At 29.8% G+C, this 20,421-nt stretch overlaps 1 protein-coding gene and 1 pseudogene across 1 annotated transcript; both read right to left on the bottom strand.

Moving 5' to 3' along the window:
• The window catches only part of LOC149884326 (uncharacterized), a 395,582-nt pseudogene that overhangs the window by 278,995 nt on the left and 96,166 nt on the right, over positions 1–20,421 (bottom strand).
• Positions 6,197–18,728, bottom strand: LOC149884330 (uncharacterized). Its single transcript, XM_090099047.1, has 3 exons — positions 18,582–18,728; positions 8,442–8,497; positions 6,197–6,890 (listed from the first exon to the last, which is right to left on the bottom strand). Exons 2-3 carry the CDS (start codon positions 8,457–8,459, stop codon positions 6,519–6,521), a joined length of 390 nt encoding a protein of 129 aa, XP_089955173.1. The 5' UTR covers positions 8,460–8,497; positions 18,582–18,728; the 3' UTR covers positions 6,197–6,518.

Below are 20,421 nucleotides of genomic sequence, written 5' to 3'. Positions count from 1 at the left end.
ATACTCAAAAAACTCCAGCTGTTTACAGACTCTGTAATTTTTTTTCACTGGATTTCTGATGCTGTAACTGGAAAGTCCAGACTGAGATCAAAAATGTTTGCTTATACGCAAATGCTTATACGGCGAAGAGTGAACTTGTTCCGGGAGTTGGTTGACAACTGTAACTTGGACGTCAAACTAAATCTGATATTGTCGAAGGAAGGTGGTTTGGACAATTTGGCCGACTCATTAGCCGACTGGTCGGTGGATGAGAATGTTAAACCTCAACGACGTTGCAAATTGTCCCGGAATGGCGTTGATGGATAGAAAATCAACTTTGGAAATACACAAGCGGAGTGGATCTTTTGAAGTCCGAAGAGCTTTACACGTCGTTTGGAAGAAGTTTCCGACTGCAACAAAGGTAGATGTAAAAAAAGTAATTTGGGAGTACGAACCATGCCAATCGATAGATTTGGCACCCGGTGCGTGGACGCACGGAAAGTTAGAAGTCAACGAAAAAAGAAAAAGTTAGGCATGAGTATCACTCATTACAGAGGGGAAAGTTATTAGAGCTTGATCGACTGTGAGCCTTCATGATTCTCAATGTGGCGTCAGCTGCCACACTCACTGGGAAGCCCCGCAGTAATTCAGCAGTTGCAGTCCATATTTTGCGAAAGGGGAGCACCAGAAGAAATATTGAAGGACAATGACACTGCATTTGAAAGTGTCATTGTCCAAGGGGGGTGCGTTTGAAGCTTAGAGCCGTTTACTGTACATCTGGGAATGGAATCATTGAAAGAATCCACTGAACTGTCAAGAGAGTGACAAACGGATCAAATATTTCCATATCGGATGCTATTGATTGGTACATCGTCTCGATTGACAAAGAGGGAGCAAGCCCAATGAGTAAACTGTACACCTATGCCGAAAGGGTGAAAGGATTGGACGAAAACCCTAAGCTGTCAATTAATGTGCCTGCGAATTCAAGAGTGGGCAAGAGTGTATGGCTGAAGCCACCCAAGGCACGATGTGTGACGAATAGGCGTCCAGGTACCATTACTCGGAATGTGTTGGAGCAAGTAGTCGATGTGGACGGAATGCCGCGCCACGTAAAGCACATCAGACCGAGAAGCGGAAAGCAGCAAATTCGAATAAACAATGTGAGAGATGTAGAAATAGAGGTTGGCAATAATAGTGCAATTTGCGACGAAAACATGGATACCACGTCGGCAAGCGAAGACTCGAATCATTTGGAGACTGGCGACTAGATCCGGAAAACCGAAGTGCCCCAACGAAGGAGCAATCGACAATGGCGGATACCCCTCAGATACTCTGAAAGTTGTTGCTCTTGATTATGATCCCTGAGGATCAAGGAGGAGTGTAAGTGAATTGCGTGGGAGATACTATGCACGGCGGGTTTGACTGGCGTAGTTTCCTTGAGAAAATGTAAATATAATAAAAGCGGTTTTTTTATGAGCATATTTGAGGTGATTTGTAAAGTATAAAATCAACGCGAAATTTTTGTTGAAAGATTTTAAAATTGAAACTTTGTGCTGCCTGCGAGAAAACTGAAATCCCAAAGATGCTCAAATGGGTTCATGACTGAACTGCAATCTGGCCACTCCAAAACTTCAATATTAACATTATTTAAGTATTCAGTAATGATATGTGCAGTATTGGTTTAGCATTATCCTGCATTAGAAGGAATCCGTCTCCAATGTATGTTCCAAAAGGTACCACGAAAGGTTCTAAAATGTCTGCTTTGTAGACGACTTGGTTAAGGCAGACCACGAGCTACCAAAGCCATGGAGGACCAATTTTTAATGCTTAAAACACTGAGAGAACGGTTCGCTTCAACACAAAGTCTCCAAATACAACTTGCTGAGGTTTTTATAATAAAAAGCTCTGTGCGAGCTGTTAAAGATATTCTGTCCCACACTATCAATGAGCCGCCTCCATTTAAAGTGGTTTCTCAAATGTTACAAACAAAATAACTTTCATTTGGTCTTCTTAAGACTCTTGGTCGGCATTCAGAACTTACAAGGCAAAACCTTAACTCATCTGTAAACAAGACCTTTCCACAATCATGTATTCCCAATTCATATGCCCTCCTTGCAAGAGCCAGCCTGTTTCTTTGGTGGTCTAGAGGTAATCTGGGACCAGTAGCTGCTACCCAAGGTCGTAAATTTAAAGGGCAAAGTCTTCTTATGGTGTGTTGACGAACAGCAGTTCCATAAACCTCAGCAAGTTGTATTTGGAGACTTTGTATTTTAAGCATTAAAAATCGGTCCTCCATGGCTTTGGTAGCTCGTGGTCTGCCTTGGCCAAGTCGTCTACGTGATCATTGTTTCCTACAAACCTTTGTAGAATACTACCAACTGTTGCATGAGGCACTCCAAATCTTCTACCATGTTAGTAATTTGTTTATCCTTCATTGGACAAGGTAACAATTGCAACAAATTCATCACAACTTTTTGTCTAGAATGCAGCATTTCGAACAGATGTGTTACTCTAATGACAGTTATCTTTTCTACTCTTAACACAATTTAAAAGCGTTACATACTTTTCATTTAGAAGTGAGGTTTAATTATAGCAAAACATGCTATTTATAAAAAGCTGCTATAATTTCGAAATTAAATTAGTGAAATGTAATAAAACCTACAAAAGACGTGACAATTAACATTATTATCATCTTTCTAATTATTAAATCCGAGAAATCTAAACGATGCATTTCCTTACAAGTACTTTACTATTGCTGCTCGAGAACGAGTTCCACTTGAGGTTAAGATATTTTCAACTATTACAGACTTACTGAAGGATTGTGATTTCTTATCCTCTTCTTTCAAAATAATGTCCCCAACAGATATTTTTACATTAGCAATATGTCGTTGTTTCTATAGTTTCGGAATCCCAAAAAGATGACATAGAATTATGAAAAACAGTTTTTTAATTACAGAATTTAGAGGCTATTTTCAAAATATGATAGTGAAACACACCACAATTATCCGATATACCAAAAATATTTCCACTCAACAAAAATCCGATATAAAGTTTCAAAGCAACAGGGTTCTTAACACCTCTAACTACTTCATTATCTATAATGGACCAGAAGAAACCATCAAAAACATGGATATCAACAAAAACATTTCCTTCTGTCTGACTGACTGTCTGCCAACCTTAAAACTTTTAAACGGCTATAATTCTCAATATTGCAAATTCTATATTTTGACCATTTATGGCGCAAATATTTCCTTCACAATACATGAAATGGGAATGCGAGCACCTTTCATTTTAAGAACGCATAATTGGACCTTTTAAAAAGCTTCAGTGATTTTCATATATTGTAAAAGATGTTTTCTTTCGATCAATAGTTTTTAAATGAAATCTTTCTTGAAGAGAGGGTGAAACAACTTAATTGAGAGCAACTACCAAATAAAACTCTGAATTACGTAATTCAATGGTACCAGATGTTAGTGAAATTAAAGCAGTCTGTAGCAATACTGAAATACCTTTTGATACTCCAGCAACAGAAGTCAGTAGGTTGTCTGGTAGTCGCAGCTGATTTTTCTTATTACATATGGCTGCAGGATGTTTCTCCGAGCATTCATAATACTTTATTTTAGATAAAGATTTGGAAGAAATATCCCCAATACGTAAACAAATGAACTAACGCCTTTCTTTTTTTTTTAAGTTTTTCTTCTTTCATTAAATTGTGTTTCAGACTTAAATAAGGCAGATGATCCTTGTCACTGAAGGGACACTTAGAACTTTCATTTTCATCATGGTGTTTATTGTAAGAAGCACTTTAGTTTCTTGTATTGATATACGAGGAGCTTGTATGCAATCTGTTAATCAAAAAGGGTATTCGATCATAAGCACAAGACAATTAATTTACGTAGGGTAAGTAAAGGGGTTATGTCAACTGATATGAGTATTTATTTATCACTGTACCGCTCTTTAAGTTCGTGGCAACATCAAAATTGCTATTAGTTAAAGTAAGACCTTTGACAGTAGATGATGTCTGCCCTTCAACAAAATGTGAAGATATGTCGACTTCTGTATGCCAGATAAACTGTTGTTATTGATAATTGCACATTCAAAATTCCCATAAAGCTGCAATCAATATTTAGGCAGATCTTCAAATGGTTTTAAGGTTGTTTTTGATAATTTGACTGAGATAGATTTTGACTGACTAGAAATGCATGTATTTAAATTAGATTTAGAAATATGTGACTAATCCTAAGAACATTTTTTCAACAGCAAAACTCATTTTCAATGAATTTTTCCTATTAATAAATTGTATACTAATAAGAATACTAAACTCAGTAGAATCTCAGCAATTTCTAACTCAGCATTATCCTCAATATGGGATATTATTTCGTCATTAAACTGTTCAACTTTTTAAAATTTTTAAACCAGCGTATCTTAAAAACTGGCTTTCAGCTGCATCTTCAACAAAATCTTAAGTGTTAATGCAAAAAAAGCTTTCTCAAACAGTTTTTAAAAGAATTAATAATGATAAAAAAAAGAATAAAGCTATAATAATAATGAAGATAATATTCGGCTCATCATCGCATATGCTAATATTTTCTTTTTTTATTTTGGCACAAATTATTTGAAGCGCTTGAACTTCGATGTATTTGGTCCGATGCGCTTGGTCCTTTGGAAGACAAGGAGAAGTTCTTTAAATTAGAGAACTTGACAATCTTTTTAGCAAATTTAAATTTTTTTATTTTAGGTGGATTGCAATCTCTAAATATATCCTTTTCGAAATAAATTCAACTACCTTCAAAGAATATTAAATTCAAAAGACGTTTGAAAATTTTCAAAAGTGGAACTTTTATGAAGTATTCCCTCGTATTTTTTTATTGCCGTTTAACTTTTGAGACCGAGAATTAAAAAAAACGAAAGCTTTTTTTGACACTTTACAAATTACCTCTTAAACCATGATAAAACATAAAAAAAAAACTAATGTACGCAATAGTTGTAGAACAATTTTAATGTGGGGTAAAAATAATAATAAAAAATTTTTTTTAAACATGACCAAAACATTTAATAGTGAATAGAGAAATGACGTCATAGATCGAAATAATTTATAAAGCAAAAAATCACAACTCAAAAGCAAAATGTAAGTAAATATTATACAAATTTTTCTTAAAAAAAAAAAAGAAAACCATAAAACTTATAAAAATATTATTGATTTTCAGGAATGCTTTTTAATTTTCAGGAATGGGTTTTAATTCTTCGATCCCTATAAAAAATCATTTCTTGTGTTTTTCGGATGATGTTTCTTCCGGCACATAAAAACTTCCCCAAATCTTTAATTAAATTGCTGCTCTTCTATCTTTATTAGCTGTAATTCTTCATGTGATTTCTTCAGTCAATTATGATTAACCGAATAACTGCAAGATCTAAATTGACTGCTTTTAATAACATTAATGAATTATAAAAGAAGGTAGCAGAATAGCCAACCTTAGATAAAATACATTTTTTACACCCACAAAAAGATGATTTTTTTTTTGTGAGAAAAAGATTGAGTGGTTTTAGAACCTCCAAATATTTATTGAGACTTCTTGCATATGTTGACAATCATGATCGAGAAACATCACGATAAAGAAAAAATAATAATCTTTTTCTCAGTAAATTTCAAATAGAAGTTCTTCTTCATTGAACATTTTGCTTTTCTCAAGATCATTTATTTTTGTTAAAATGTTTATCATCAATAAATCTGTTGTAATGATGTTAATTCATTCTGAAGCCCAAATTTTTTTAATATCATGGTTTGGAAGATAAAAAAGCTTCTTAGCATATTTTCTGAAGCAAATAAAGCCAGAAATAAAAAAAAATTTTGCCTTAAATTTTATAATGTTCAACTAAAATTTTGAAGAAATTTACAAATGTAAATAGAATAACGGCTAGAATTTTTATTCATTGCGCTGGGATAAAAAACTAGAAACAGAAAAAAATCCAATTTAATTAGAATAAACAATCACAGATTGTTTTCTTCCAGCTTTTTCTGAAAACAATCATTAACGTGAATGTGCCCAATGCGAATATTACATGTGTTAGTTATTTAAGATGGCAAAATATCCAGAAAAAGAACGTTCAATATGGATTACATTTACATGATGTGGGAGAAAAAAAATTAAATTGTAATTTGCATTCTTTCAATACAATATATACTTAATACAGCACAAAATATTCTTAATACAATACAAGCTTATAATATTACTGGGACTAAACAATTAGTTGATTATTAGCTAAAAGTTTATTGAGTTAAATTTGAAGTAATAAATTTGTTTGTATCAGATAAACTCATTGATCACTGATTGGATATCAGGTGATCAGCAAAAGATTAGTAACACTAATCCACAGAAGATAATCTCTAACTTTGTAGTTTTCTTTAAAAGCTATAAGGTTAGTTGAAATCTCTTCCTGCGTTTTAATTTATCATATTTAATTTTTAATCAATCATGTTTAATACTCTTATTTACTCCTCAGGCGTGAAAAAAAGTTAAAAATATTCCTAGAAAAAAATTTTATTCTTTTTCTTTTTCTGTCTGAACCTCTGCGTTACGAATTTTAAAATAATCACACGATGATGCATCCAAAACAAAACAATATTGAAACTGAAGGAAATCCATTCCAACATCATTTTGTATCTTTTCTTCATCTTCTACAGCAACTTTTTCTTGCTGATCTTCATTTTCATAAATAATTGTACCACCTTTAGAGCGATTATTTACTCCCTCTTGGACACTGTGAGTCATCTTTTTTTCATCCTCTACAGCAACATTCACAAATTTAATGTTTGAAACTTTATTTTGGTGATCTTTATTTTCATGAACAATAGCACCACCTTCAGAGTAACTGTTTATACCCTCTTTGACACTATCAGTCTTCTTTTTTTCCTAATAAAAATGAGTACTTTTTATTGGAATTTTAGTAGTGTCCATATTATATAATATTTGTTTAGATACGGAGCCGTAACCACCTAGGGAGTTTCGAAATATTTTTATGGAAAAGCTTTTTTAAAAAGAGAAACATTGTTATATATATATATATATATATATATATATATATCGAATGTCTTTCATTTCTTTAGCATTTATGTTTCTCATGTTTGTTTTTTTTTGCCACTACAAAGATAAAGTAATAACATTTGATTACTACATTCTATAGATCTCTAAATGTCCCAGAATCAATGAAACGAGGCAGAAACTACTAAGGAGAAAAATATTGAGAAGATAAAAAAATGAACTGAAGCAAATGGCACTGATAACGTAGTTAAATTATGTCTGCTGCAATGAGATTTTACGAATTTAAAAAACCTTCTGTTAAATTAATTCGACTTTCACATGGTTTAAGCTAAAGTATTCAAAGATGAAAAAATCTAAGCGAAGGTGTGCAAATTTATGACTAAGATGATTAGTAATCGACTTAACTAAAGATTTCTATTATTATTCATTTAAATAAATAGTTCTATTATTATTAATTAAACAAAGGCTTTAAGTATTAGTAATGGATTCAGTAGAGAACTTAATTACGTTTTAAAACTATTAAAATTTTTGGGATTAGTTCTGTGTATAGTTTATCGTTTAGTTCGCAATAAACAATTTTAGAAAATAAGGATATAGCGGTTTAATAGATTTTAAAAGCTCTAAATTCTATTACTAATCTCTTTTATTCTTTTATTACGGTTAATACAAAATAAAGCAAATGTTTCGACTGGCAAATTCATACTGCATTTTATTGGCGTAAAGGAAGGTTTCCTAGATTAAATGTATGTTAACGATGTGCTACTCACAAGGAACCAGGTGATTATATTGATGCAGCAGAGTTAAAAAAAAAGTTTATTAATAAATAATAAAGATGAATAAAGATTTTTTTTGTTTGTTTGTTATTTTATAAATAAATAACAAATATGGTTTTAGATTTTTTTTTGCTTTTTTTTTTTTTGTTAATTTATTGATAAATTATAAAAATGATTTAAGAGCTTTGCTTTTTTTTTGGTTAATTTATCAATAAATAATAAAAAAAAATTTCTTTTTGTTTCACGTCATTTTTTTTAGATGTGAATAATATTTGTGTTGGTTACTTCATTTTGCGTTTTAACTTTTTACCAAACCACTTATATACTATTTGAGATGCATGGTTGATTTTCCTTAGGTCTTTACTTGAAAAACCTCCACAACCCCTTCCCCCCTTCATATCAAAATTGTGGTTACAGCTTTGATATATATATATATATATATATATATATATATATATATATATATATATATATATATATATATATATATATATATATGTATATATTTCATTTAGTAATACTGTTAGGTACACAAACACTGTTCTAAAGCCATTAACAGCTTACAAATGATATTAAAACTTTTAAGAACTGTGTATGTTCAGGACAATCTGCACAATCGTACGAAAGTAAAAAAACCAATTGAGCTTACCTCAAAATCTAAAAACATTTGACAAACTGGTTGAAATCGAAAATTCTTATTACTTTCTACAAAAAAACATATTTGATAACAAAAAAATGCTGTAAAATTTGTATGTATATATATATATATATATATATATATATATATATATATATATATATATATATATATATATATATATATATATATATATATATATATATATATTATATAAACTAAATAATTATGATATTATATAAACTAAATAATTATGATATTATATAAACTAAATAATTAGCTTGGTATAAATTACATTACTTAAAGTTTCACGCAATAGCAATCATCAGATGTTATATCGCTATTGCGTGAAACTTTGATGTAATATAAACAAAGCTGATTATTCAGTTTGTATTATAACAATAATAATGTATTTGCTCTATTTATTCTACGGTCTATTGAGCACTCTTACTGGAAATATTAACATTATTTCTACAATACTATTTATATAATATATATATATATATATATATATATATATATATATATATATATATATATATATATATATATATATATATATATATATATATATATATATCTGCACACACACATGCATACATGCATACGTGCATACAAAGATGTATACATACATACATACATACATACATACATACATACATACATACATACATACATACATACATACATACACACACACACACACATACATACATACATACATACATACATACATACATACATACATACATACATACATACATACATACATACATACATACATACATACATACATACATACATACATACATACATACATACATACATACATACATACATACATACATACATACATACATACATACATACATACATACATACATACATACATACATACATACATACATACATACATACATACATACATACATACATACATACATACATACATACATACATACATACATACATACATACATACATACATACATACATACATACATACACACATACATACGAGTTTTTGGTTTGGATTATTTTTGTGAGATATGAAAGTTTTCGTGTAAAAATTACGAAATATAACAAAATTTATAAAAGCGCAAGAAATAATCATCCTAAAAATTCTTTTGAATTAAAATACAAAGAAAATGTAAATTCTTTTGGCGCAATCATTTCCCATCGTTATTTGTCAATAAAATTTTCATTTATTGATTTTTCTTCAAACTATGTTGAACTTAAACTATCATGTCCTCATTCTCTGGGTCTAGATGCCTTCTTCGACCACTGACAATTTGATCGTTTGAAGAAAACACAGTTTCGCTGTTTGATGAGGTTTTAGGAATGCAGAGAAAAATTCTGACATACTTTGGAAGTAGAGGCAATTTCCTTTAAGCCTTTTTTCACCAGTCCAGAATGTTGATAGCTAATGATGGTCTTTCACTTAAGAAGAAAACCTTTAATTCTAGTTCAATCTTTGAATATGATATCTGGAGCAAATTAGCCTCTCCAGAAAATGTCATAACCAAGTTAAAACATAAACTGAATATTTCTAGCTTTTTTTCAAAAACGAATTAATAATTGGATAAATGGTTGTAAGAAAGTAAAAAATATTAACTACTCTGAGATGCCACGTTAAGCCAAATCAAATCCTTCTTCTATCTCACTCTGATGCTGAATCTGGTCCAAAAATGCTGATCTGGAACAGTTATGTTCAAGGTTTGGCTCTTGTTTTTATTAAACACACCCTACTTCTTCAGCACTCCATACTTGTAGAATGGATGAAGAAGATTTCTAACAACATAAGTGAAATTGTTGTGTCCACAATCAGGAAGCCTTTTTTCATTTTCTTTAAAGGCCGATAAGAATTCGCCAACTCCTTTGTAGCTGTTTGTTTTTTTATATTTTCCAGAATTGCGGACAGTTTGAAAATCGAATGGTCACCTTTGGAACATTCAGAAGGTTGGATGAGAAAATTTTTGAAACCTATTTGCTTTCTTTCAGTGCTAGCAAAACGATAGCCATTGTTTCAGTCATTAAGTGTAGGAAATCTGCAGCCAAGTGAAGAGATTGGATCTTCTTCCAATTTGGCTTCGAGTGCAACTCGGAACGTAGTATTCAACAGAAGATATTTGAGTTCCATTCTTGCTGCAAATGGGGTTTTGCACGTAAAGCCCCCATTTCCTTACAGCAGTGATGAGTTGTTTCCAATTCAAGCAGACTATGGTTGTCACCGTTGTACAGAAACTATTAAAAACTGCTATGCAGCCTTCCAAAAAAAAACCTCTGGTGGAGTGATAGTATCAAGCATCCAGATCAAAAAAATGTGAAAGTTGAAATGGTCTAATTTTGTCCGAGAAAAAAAATTAACTTTGAAATTTTATTTTATAGCACAATATTCTGAAATAACAGCATACAAATTTTTTGCATTTTCACAGCACAAAAAACTCATGTTCAGTTCAAAAAATGCATATAATATGTTGATTGTGCCAAGGTCAGTGCAAAAAAACTCCTATTAAGTTTAAAGTTTAAACATTAGCACTAAGCAATTTGGTCTTAAAGTAAGATTTTTTAATATGAAAAATATATTCTGGTTTTTTGTTTTAAAACTTACATTTTAGCGAATAACTTAGGTTTGCAAACTTCTCAGACTTTAACCATTTATAAGAAACTTATATCAAGAAACAAACCATTTTATGAAAAACTTATGCTGAATTTCAAAAATACTTGAATTATATTTTAACATTCAAAAGTATTTGATGATTATTTTAAGTATTTTGGTTAATTAGTACTACAAAGAAAAGTTAAAAGTTTTACTGGCAAAATGAGTCTCTGTCAGAAAGGTTCATTGCAAGACTATTTTTGTAAACTCCCTTTCCCAGAACTTCTTTCTATTTTCAAGTTTAAGAAACAGTAGGAATGGGTAAAATTTAAAAAGAAACAGAAGGGGTGAGTTAAATTTAAAATGAAAAAGTAGGGATGCGTAAAATTTAAAAAAAGAACTTACATTTTTGCTGCAACTTTAAAATTTGTAACTTCAATAATTACATAGAAAAAAGGACACATAACTCTTGTTTTATAACTTATCTCATGATAATAATTTTTGTTTTGGCCACTAGGTACACAAAATGATTTGTTACATTAACAGGAAGTGTTTTCATTACTGTAAAAATGAAAAAACTTTGTATGCTGTCATTTTAGGAATTTGTGCTATAAAATAAAATTTAAGTCAATTTTTTTCTCGGAAAAAATTAGACCATTTGAACTTTTACATTTTTTTGATCTGGATACTTGGTACTATCATTCCACCAGAGGGTTTCTTTGGAAGGCTTCATAGCAGTTTTTAGTAGTTTCTGTAAAACGGTGGTTGGCATGTGTCAATAAAATTTAGAATGATTCAAGAGTTTTCGCAATTATGATTGCTCTTTAAAACTTTACCACTTTAAATACAATCAGATTGAGTTAACAATCAATATAGCTTACCTATTGGTGATGAAAGAGGATTCTGGAATTGCTGCTTTGAAGTTTGCTTACAAATCATATACCGCAACACTTGCTGCACCTAAAAGTCTGGGAATCTTTTTAAGTTTTTTTGAGATTTAATTTATTGTGTAGTTTTCGTTGAATGGCGCACAACTCTCAACAGCATTCTTCTAATTGAATTCCTTGTCAATGTAGTAAAAGGTTGTTAAGTTGTACGAGTATTTGTTGCAGCTGGCCTAGATGCTTTTGTTAACACTTCGCTTATCCATTCTGTAAGAACAACCTCGAGCCTGAACTCTACAGCTTTGTTTAACGCATTGTAGAGAAGAGGAAGTTCCAGAAAAAAGTTGCTGCATTCTTGACAGTAAACTTAAACAGATACTTTGAATCCCATTTTTGGAACCCTTCAATCTCCGCAAAACGGCAGGTAAATCAAAACAGATGCTGACAGCGATCGAATAAGGGCAGTTTAAACATCATAAATGAAGGTTTTTCATCATAAATGAAGGTTTGATTGATGAATCCAATTTCTAAAATTTTTGTAAGTACTAGGGTACCTACAAAATCAAACTTCTTTCCTTAGTGTGAGGCTGGAAGAAAGTTCCCTCCTAACACATCTTGCTGCCAGCCATGTTTTATGATGTGCTTCTCTGAGAGTCGAAGAAATTATAAAGAAAATGTCACTAATGAAAGTTCTTTGATTGTTTAGCTCATCGCAGAAATTGAGAATCAGCTCCCAAGAGAGCGTTGTGGCATTATATCTTATACTCCGACATCCCATCTTAAAAAGCTAACAGCTGCATGCTCATGGTGGCAGAGACGAGAGCTTTGACAAGAATTTAGCCCTATAGAACTCCCTTTTGGAGTTACTGCTCCGAAGAAGAGCATATGGTCGCTAGATCTGACCCAAGCGGTCAAGATGACGATAATGACTATGATTCAAACAAGGATGATGATAACTTTTTATTAATAATGAAATAGTAACCAACCAACAAAAATGTTGAACTGGAAAGGCGAGAAAGACATCATACAGGCTACTAAGGGCTAGGAGCAAGAAAAAAAAGAGAAAATAAGACTAAAAGTGGATTATAATTATATATTTACTAGGGCAGCATGTTGGAGTATTTTAGGTTAGAAAGTAGACAATACGCAAATTATTTTTTTCAAAAATTTTAGATACTGGATTTTTGAACCCTGGATCTTCGCTTATTTTTGATATATTCTACATTCCTATAATGCTACTGTAGCGTATGATTCACTTTTTCATTATTTAGAGTTTCAAGTTAGCAGAGCAGATGTCATTACTTATTAGCACATATACACTTAGTTATCACTTAATATCCATTAGAGTTTGAACTTGAACGTAGGTAGTTTCTAATTGATTGTGATTTTTCCAAATCTGAGGGACAGAGTAAGGGTATAGAAGGCTCGAAGAAATGAATATAAAGATAATAGGACGTTATCGAATACTAACTCTTACTTTCATAATGATGATGATGATGATGATGATGATGATGATGATGATGATGATGATCATCATCATCATCATCATCATCATCATCATCATCATCATCATCATCCTCATCATCATCATCATAATCATCCTCATCATCATCATCATCATCATCATCATCATCATCATCATCCTCATCATCATCATCATCATCATCATCATCATCATCATCATCATCATCATCATCATCATCATCATCATCATCATTAAAGAAATCAGGTTAAAACCAAAAGCTTAAACATATTCTCAACTTACAACCTGTTAACAACAAAAGCCGTAAGCGAAAAATGATATGGTTCAATCCTCCATACAGCAAAAATTTTTGCACAAATGTAGGAAAGCGGTTTTTAAATCAGTTCGACAAACATTTTCCGGTAAACCACCAACTCCACAAAATATTCAATAAAAATTCCATTAAAGTGAGTTACAGCTGCATGCTAAGCATAAAAGAAATAAATTCACACAACGAAACCATTCTGTAAAAGAATCTTTAAAAAAAACACAATATTAGAGAAAAAACATGTATTTGTATGGATTTACATCAGAATTTTTTTATAAGAAACATAGTCTACCAAGCCATCTTCAGAAATGAAAGAAAAACATATTAAATGTAAACCACCTAAAATCCTTTAATATTGAAAAGTACAAAAACGACGCGGAATTATCTAAAGAAATATGGAAAATTAAAAGAAGAAAACTTCACACCTATTGTTAAATGGAAAATTATCAAACACTGCAAACCGTACAACCAGGCCACAAAAAGTTGTATGCTATGCCTGTTTCTTTGTTTCTTTCTTTTTTTCTTTCTTTCTTTTTCTCCTTCTTTCTTTTTTTCTTCCATTCTTTTTTTTGTTTTTTTCTTTCTTTCTTTCTTTTTTTCTTTTTTTCTTTCTTTCTTTCTATCTTTTTTTTTTTTTTTTCTTTCTTTCTTTCTTTCTTTCTTTCTTTCCTTCTTTCTTTCCTTCTTTTATGACGTCATTTTTTTTTTTTTTTGCAAACAAGTTGCAATTAAGAGATTACTAACAAACTAAATGCTAGAACAGATATTTGAATCAAGAAAATCAATAATGAACTCGTAAAAGACACTTTCATGTCAAATAATTCTTCAAATATGAAGAATCAGGACTATTGGTTTTATAGAAGACAACTAATATCAAAATATATAAAAGACTTAATACTCCATTTAAATTTATTTTACTTTTATTTTCAGCTTAAATACAATGATAGTTATGCCACTTTTTATTTCGTCAAAATTTTTATTAAACAAACCTTATTTATAGTAATCAAACGTAATGTTTTAAAACTTCTCTTTTTACACATTTACATTTTTTATCCACATTTCAATTAAACACTTTGACTGAATACACTTTAGAATTCGTACAAACAATTTCTATAATAATCTTACCCTTTTCTTTAAGTTTGAACATTCAATTTACTTTTTTATTATATACATTTTTTTATACCACTTGGATGGTTTGCTTCAAACGCGCTAGTTTCAAATCTAGCTTCAACATCGTTAATTAGACTGTCAATGTTTGTATACAATAGTTCTGCTTTTTCTTCATACTTTTTTTATTCAACATTCAGTTCTTGTTATCAAGAGCAACAAAATCTGTGTATACTGGTGTATTAAATAACTCATCCTTTTTCGTATGTGTGCCTACAATACCTTCAAAGAAAATCTACAAGATTTATAATTTAATTCATCAAATTAAAATTTATCGTTAACTAATCTATTCTACTTCGTTTATTCTGCATAGTTTTTCCAACCACAGATTTATTCATTAAACTGAAAAAGGCCGTTTTAAAATCGTTTTTTAGCCTTTACTCTCAAGTTAGCGTTAGAACAATATATATTATTTTAGCTATTGTCTTTCCTCAAACTTAACACTTTTAACCAAAATTTTCTTTAACTTCCGTTTAACTATTTGCTTTCTCTCTCGAATCAAAAATTTCTTCTATTTCTACATTATATTCTTCTCTTTTCATTTTCACTTAACCACAAAAAATCTCTTATTTTTTTAAAAAAAACTTTCTTCATCCGATTTTGTGTTAGCTTCATCCAAATTTGTTTTAACTTTTTAGTTAGAGCTCTTATTGTTAACGTTTATTACTTGCTCTTGTTGCCATATTCTAATTGTAGATTTAAAGATGAAAAAGTCTCTGAGTGCACGTCTTTTCCAAATCGCAGGTTTTAAAGTTTCTTAACAATCTTCTTATCATTAATAACATAACATTATGAAAAAATGTCGGTGTGCACGTCTTCTCTTAATCGCTGTTTTCTTCTAAATTCTCCCTTGCCATTTATCTTCTCATCATTTATTTTACGTAATAGGATGAAACTTTATTACTACAGATTTGTTGATGATAGTCTTTAAAGGGAAAAAATTAGATTGAAGGAACTAAAAAAACCAAAGTTTGAATGTTGAAGAACTTACATAACGGAATTTACCGAGAAATAGATCAGCATCTTTTATTTCGTACCTCAATCATCATCACTGCTGTCATAATGGGAGAAGTCTTAAAAAAATATTTGGAAATAGTATTTTTTGAATAAATAAACCTACAATCTTTTTCTAATAGAAACCCTGGTGAGTGTAAAAAAACGTTCTTTACAAGTTATACTAACTGATCGGGGTAAATTTGAACTTTCAAATATCTTATTTGAACTTTTAGATATCTTATTTGAACTTTCAGATATCTTATTTGAACTTTCAGATTTTCTTATTTTACAATAAATCACAGTTTTTAAAAGAAGTCAGTTAAGATCCTGTATGTTTTATGGTTATTTGAAATTAACTGAAAAAATCATTTCGCTCATCAGTGCCTTCATTAGTTCAACTCAAAGTTATCTTAGATCTTTAACTTTTTTGAAATTCACTAATCTCAAATCTAGAATTAGCACATAAACATTTAGCATGCAAGTTGCATAAATATTCATGCTTTATAAAAAATTAATGGTGCTAAAAATCTCTTAACAAAATAACATATATATATATATATATATATATATATATATATATATATATATATATATATATATATATATATATATATATATATATATATACCATAAGATTTCTTTTAGCTAACTTCCTTGTTTCTAGTAGTTTTCATCAAGTGATTTATATCACAAAATGAAAAGCATCTTCTAAGATGGAGTAAGTTTTTTTAAACAGACTTCATCAAGAAAAAATACAGCTTTAAAGACTTTAATTTACCGGTTCTAATAATAGCTGCTGAGTCATAACTGTACATGAATTTATTGTAAATGTTGAATTAATGCTGTTCATGAATCTATTGTACATTTTTTGAACTTTATATTGTTGTCACACATTACAAAATATCGGACGAAATGTTTCACCAACCAGAACAATACTCGTTTGAAGTAAAGTTATTACTTGCAATGAGTATTTTTCTGGTTACGGATATATTTATTCTCACGCTACACTAAACAGCAATTTAATATCTCTAAAATGATCATTAAAAATTTTTGAGAATTATTATATTGATGAAAATTTAGAAAATAACGGTTAAAATAATAAAAAACAATTGCTTAATTATATTTCAAGTATTGTTATAAGATTATTGAAGTCACAAAGATTTATAGCTGATTACATGATATTGAAAAAATATACAGTTTTTTTTGTGTGCAGTAAAACTTTGTTTTTTTAGACTTACACGTTTTGCTTGCGACAACGACACTATATGCCAAATACCATACCAATAACGGAAGACTAAATACTGTTTGTAGAACGCTTTAAAATAGGTTAAGAAAATTCTTAGAGCACGTTTACATGGAATTTCATTTCGGGCGAAACAAAAGTTAAACTAATAGCAAAATGAAATTCGCAATCGTTCCCGTGAGCTCTCATTTCGGTCGAAATGAAAAAAATATTCATTTCAGGATGGCCTAAAGTGGTCCGTAAAGATCAACTAAGCGCGCATTTCAAGCTTTATTCAACAAGGACCTTTAAAGTTTAAACTAATACTTCGTGATCAGAGTTTGTGTTTTAAAACTGTGGGTAGCCATTTTAATAGATTTTTTTGTTGACGAGTGCAAATTTAGAATCTGTCGGAAACTCGCATGGCTCGCTGATTTTTGCGGCCTCTTTGATGTAAAACAATAGGTTGCACGTCCATCTCTTATAGGTATATGATTTCAAAATGGCACCTATAAGCAATGATATATACAAGTAGATTGCTTCGTTGACCAGCTGTCTTTTTTCAACTTTAGGTAAAATAGCTATGGTTACAACATTGGTGTTGCCTCATTTATTAAGTTTAAATCGTAATCAACTGTAACTCAATTCTTTTATGAACATGGATCTTCAAAAAATTTCTAAGCGTCACCAAAAAAATATTAAAACGTTTGAAACGATACTTTTTTTATACATAATAGTTTATATTAAAAACACCTGTGGTTTCAATATAAACTGTTATGAATAAAAAAAAGTATTATGGTTGTACACAATCATATTAAGTAAAATTGTTACTGTTTCTATTAAATTTAAATTTTTTTGACAATATTTCGATAATATATAATCAAATTTTTCGATTGTTTGAAATTAACCAATACCGCCTTAAAGAAAAACTAATATCATGTAAAATTTAAGCATGCGCGTTTTGATCAAAAGCTGTTTACATGATAAAGCGATAACAGAAACAAAATTTCATTTCGGTCAAAATGAAAAAAAAAAAATTCTCCAAAATGAATCTTATTTCATTTTGGTGAGAATTTCATTTTATATAAAATTATTAAACTATGTGGTTATATTTACTTAAACTAATGAAACAACTCAAAGTTCTAATTACAAAAAATAAATCTTTAAATGACTTTACCTTTCCCTAGCAAGCACATAACGTTGAAACAACGTTGAAATAACGTTGATCAACGTCGATCAACGTTATTTCAACGTTGTTTCAACGTTGTGTGCTTTTCTGGGTCAATTTAAATATTCTGGTCCTTTAAAGAGATTTCAACGCTGTAATCAGGAAGAAGCTCCTAATTTATGGACATTCATAATTTATCAACATATATTAGATTATACTAACTCTAATTTATGATAATTTCTATTGACCCATATTAACATAACATAATGCAACATTAACATGACCCACGTTAACAAATTATTAAGAAAAAAAAAAGTTGTATTTACTGTTTTTGTTCCCCTGTAACAAAAATGACGAGCGATCAAAAAAACAAACAACAGATATGCGTGTTTTATTAAAGACCGAAATGAAAATATTCCACTTCTCCCCGACATGAAACTCTATGTAAACGTGCTCTTAAAGATCTCATTGCTAATTAGTACAATAAGAGCTTTATGGTGACAATAATAGAGTGATAATCCTAAAATAGTTGTGAAATCTTTTTTTTTGTTTTATAACGCATCCCATAATAAAGACTTCCGCGAAATAATGTATGCATTCCATGTATCACTGTTCATCTTATTTTAACCAAAAACAGTTTGAGGAGACATGCTTTATCTGACTCATTTTTTCAGTTGGCTAATTTCAACAAATTTACGCAAATGATACTAAAAACTGTTAAGCATTAACATCAAATTATTTTAAATACCATATTGGCATCTGTAGATATATTTTATCCCTAGATTAATTACAATTTGCAGAAGGTTTTAAAATATACAATTACAGGTATATTTTTTAATGTTGTTATTGCTAATTAGTCAAAATAGATTTAAATGATTGACTTTTTATAAAAGTGGTTATCCTAAAATAATTGGTAGCTGTAAAAAAAATATCTTTTTTTTGCTTTATAACGCAACACAGAATAAAAGACTTCTGTAAAGTAATGTACGTATTGCATGTGTTGCTTTTCATATTTATGCTAATAATATTTGTAATGTTTTTCAATTGCTTTTTTTCACTTTTTTACTTCCCTTTTACAAACTTTTTTAAACACTTCTTGTATGTTTATCTTTAATGCAAAGAAACTGTTTTCAGTAAAATACTCCGATAAAATATTCACTGAAAACTATTTTTTTTAAATATTTAAAACAACGCACAGTGACTTAAAACAACAAAAAAACGGATATTAACCTAGGGTTGTTCGCCGCAAACAAAAACTTACGAAAATTTCGCATTTTTATCTTCCGTATTTCAAGTTGCTATTGCGAAACAAAGCATTTCGAAAGAATACTTGCGAAACAGTTCCTTACGGAAGGAGCGTTTCGGAATGTGCGCTTACGGAGAAGATTCAAAAGCATTCATTAAACTGTTATACAAAAAAATATCATTATTTATTATTTGAATAATATTGTTAAATGATTCTTCAATAGTTTTTACATATATATCTGTATATATATACATACATATATACATACATACATACATACATACATACATACATACATACATACATACATACATACATACATACATACATACATACATACATACATACATACATACATACATACATACATACATATATACATACATACATACATACATACATACATACATACATACATACATACATACATACATACATACATACATACATACATACATACATACATACATACATACATACATACATACATACATACATACATACATACATACATACATACATACATATATATGTACATACATACATACATACATACATACATACATACATACATACATACATACATACATACATACATACATACATACATACATACATACATACATACATACATACATACATACATACATACATACATACATACATACATACATACATACATACATACATACATACATACATATATATGTACATACATACATACATACATACATACATACATACATACATACATACATACATACATACATACATACATACATACATACATACATACATACATACATACATACATACATACATACATACATACATACATACATACATACATACATACATACATACATACATACATACATACATACATACATACATACATACATACATACATACATACATAC

This window comes from Hydra viridissima, unplaced genomic scaffold (assembly GCF_058129835.1).
Source record: "Hydra viridissima isolate aposymbiotic clone 2 unplaced genomic scaffold, HvirCarnegie_v1 scaffold_9, whole genome shotgun sequence".
NCBI lineage: Eukaryota > Metazoa > Cnidaria > Hydrozoa > Anthoathecata > Hydridae > Hydra > Hydra viridissima.
Note: the sequence above shows the minus strand (reverse complement) of the source record. Positions and strands in the feature narration are given on the sequence as shown.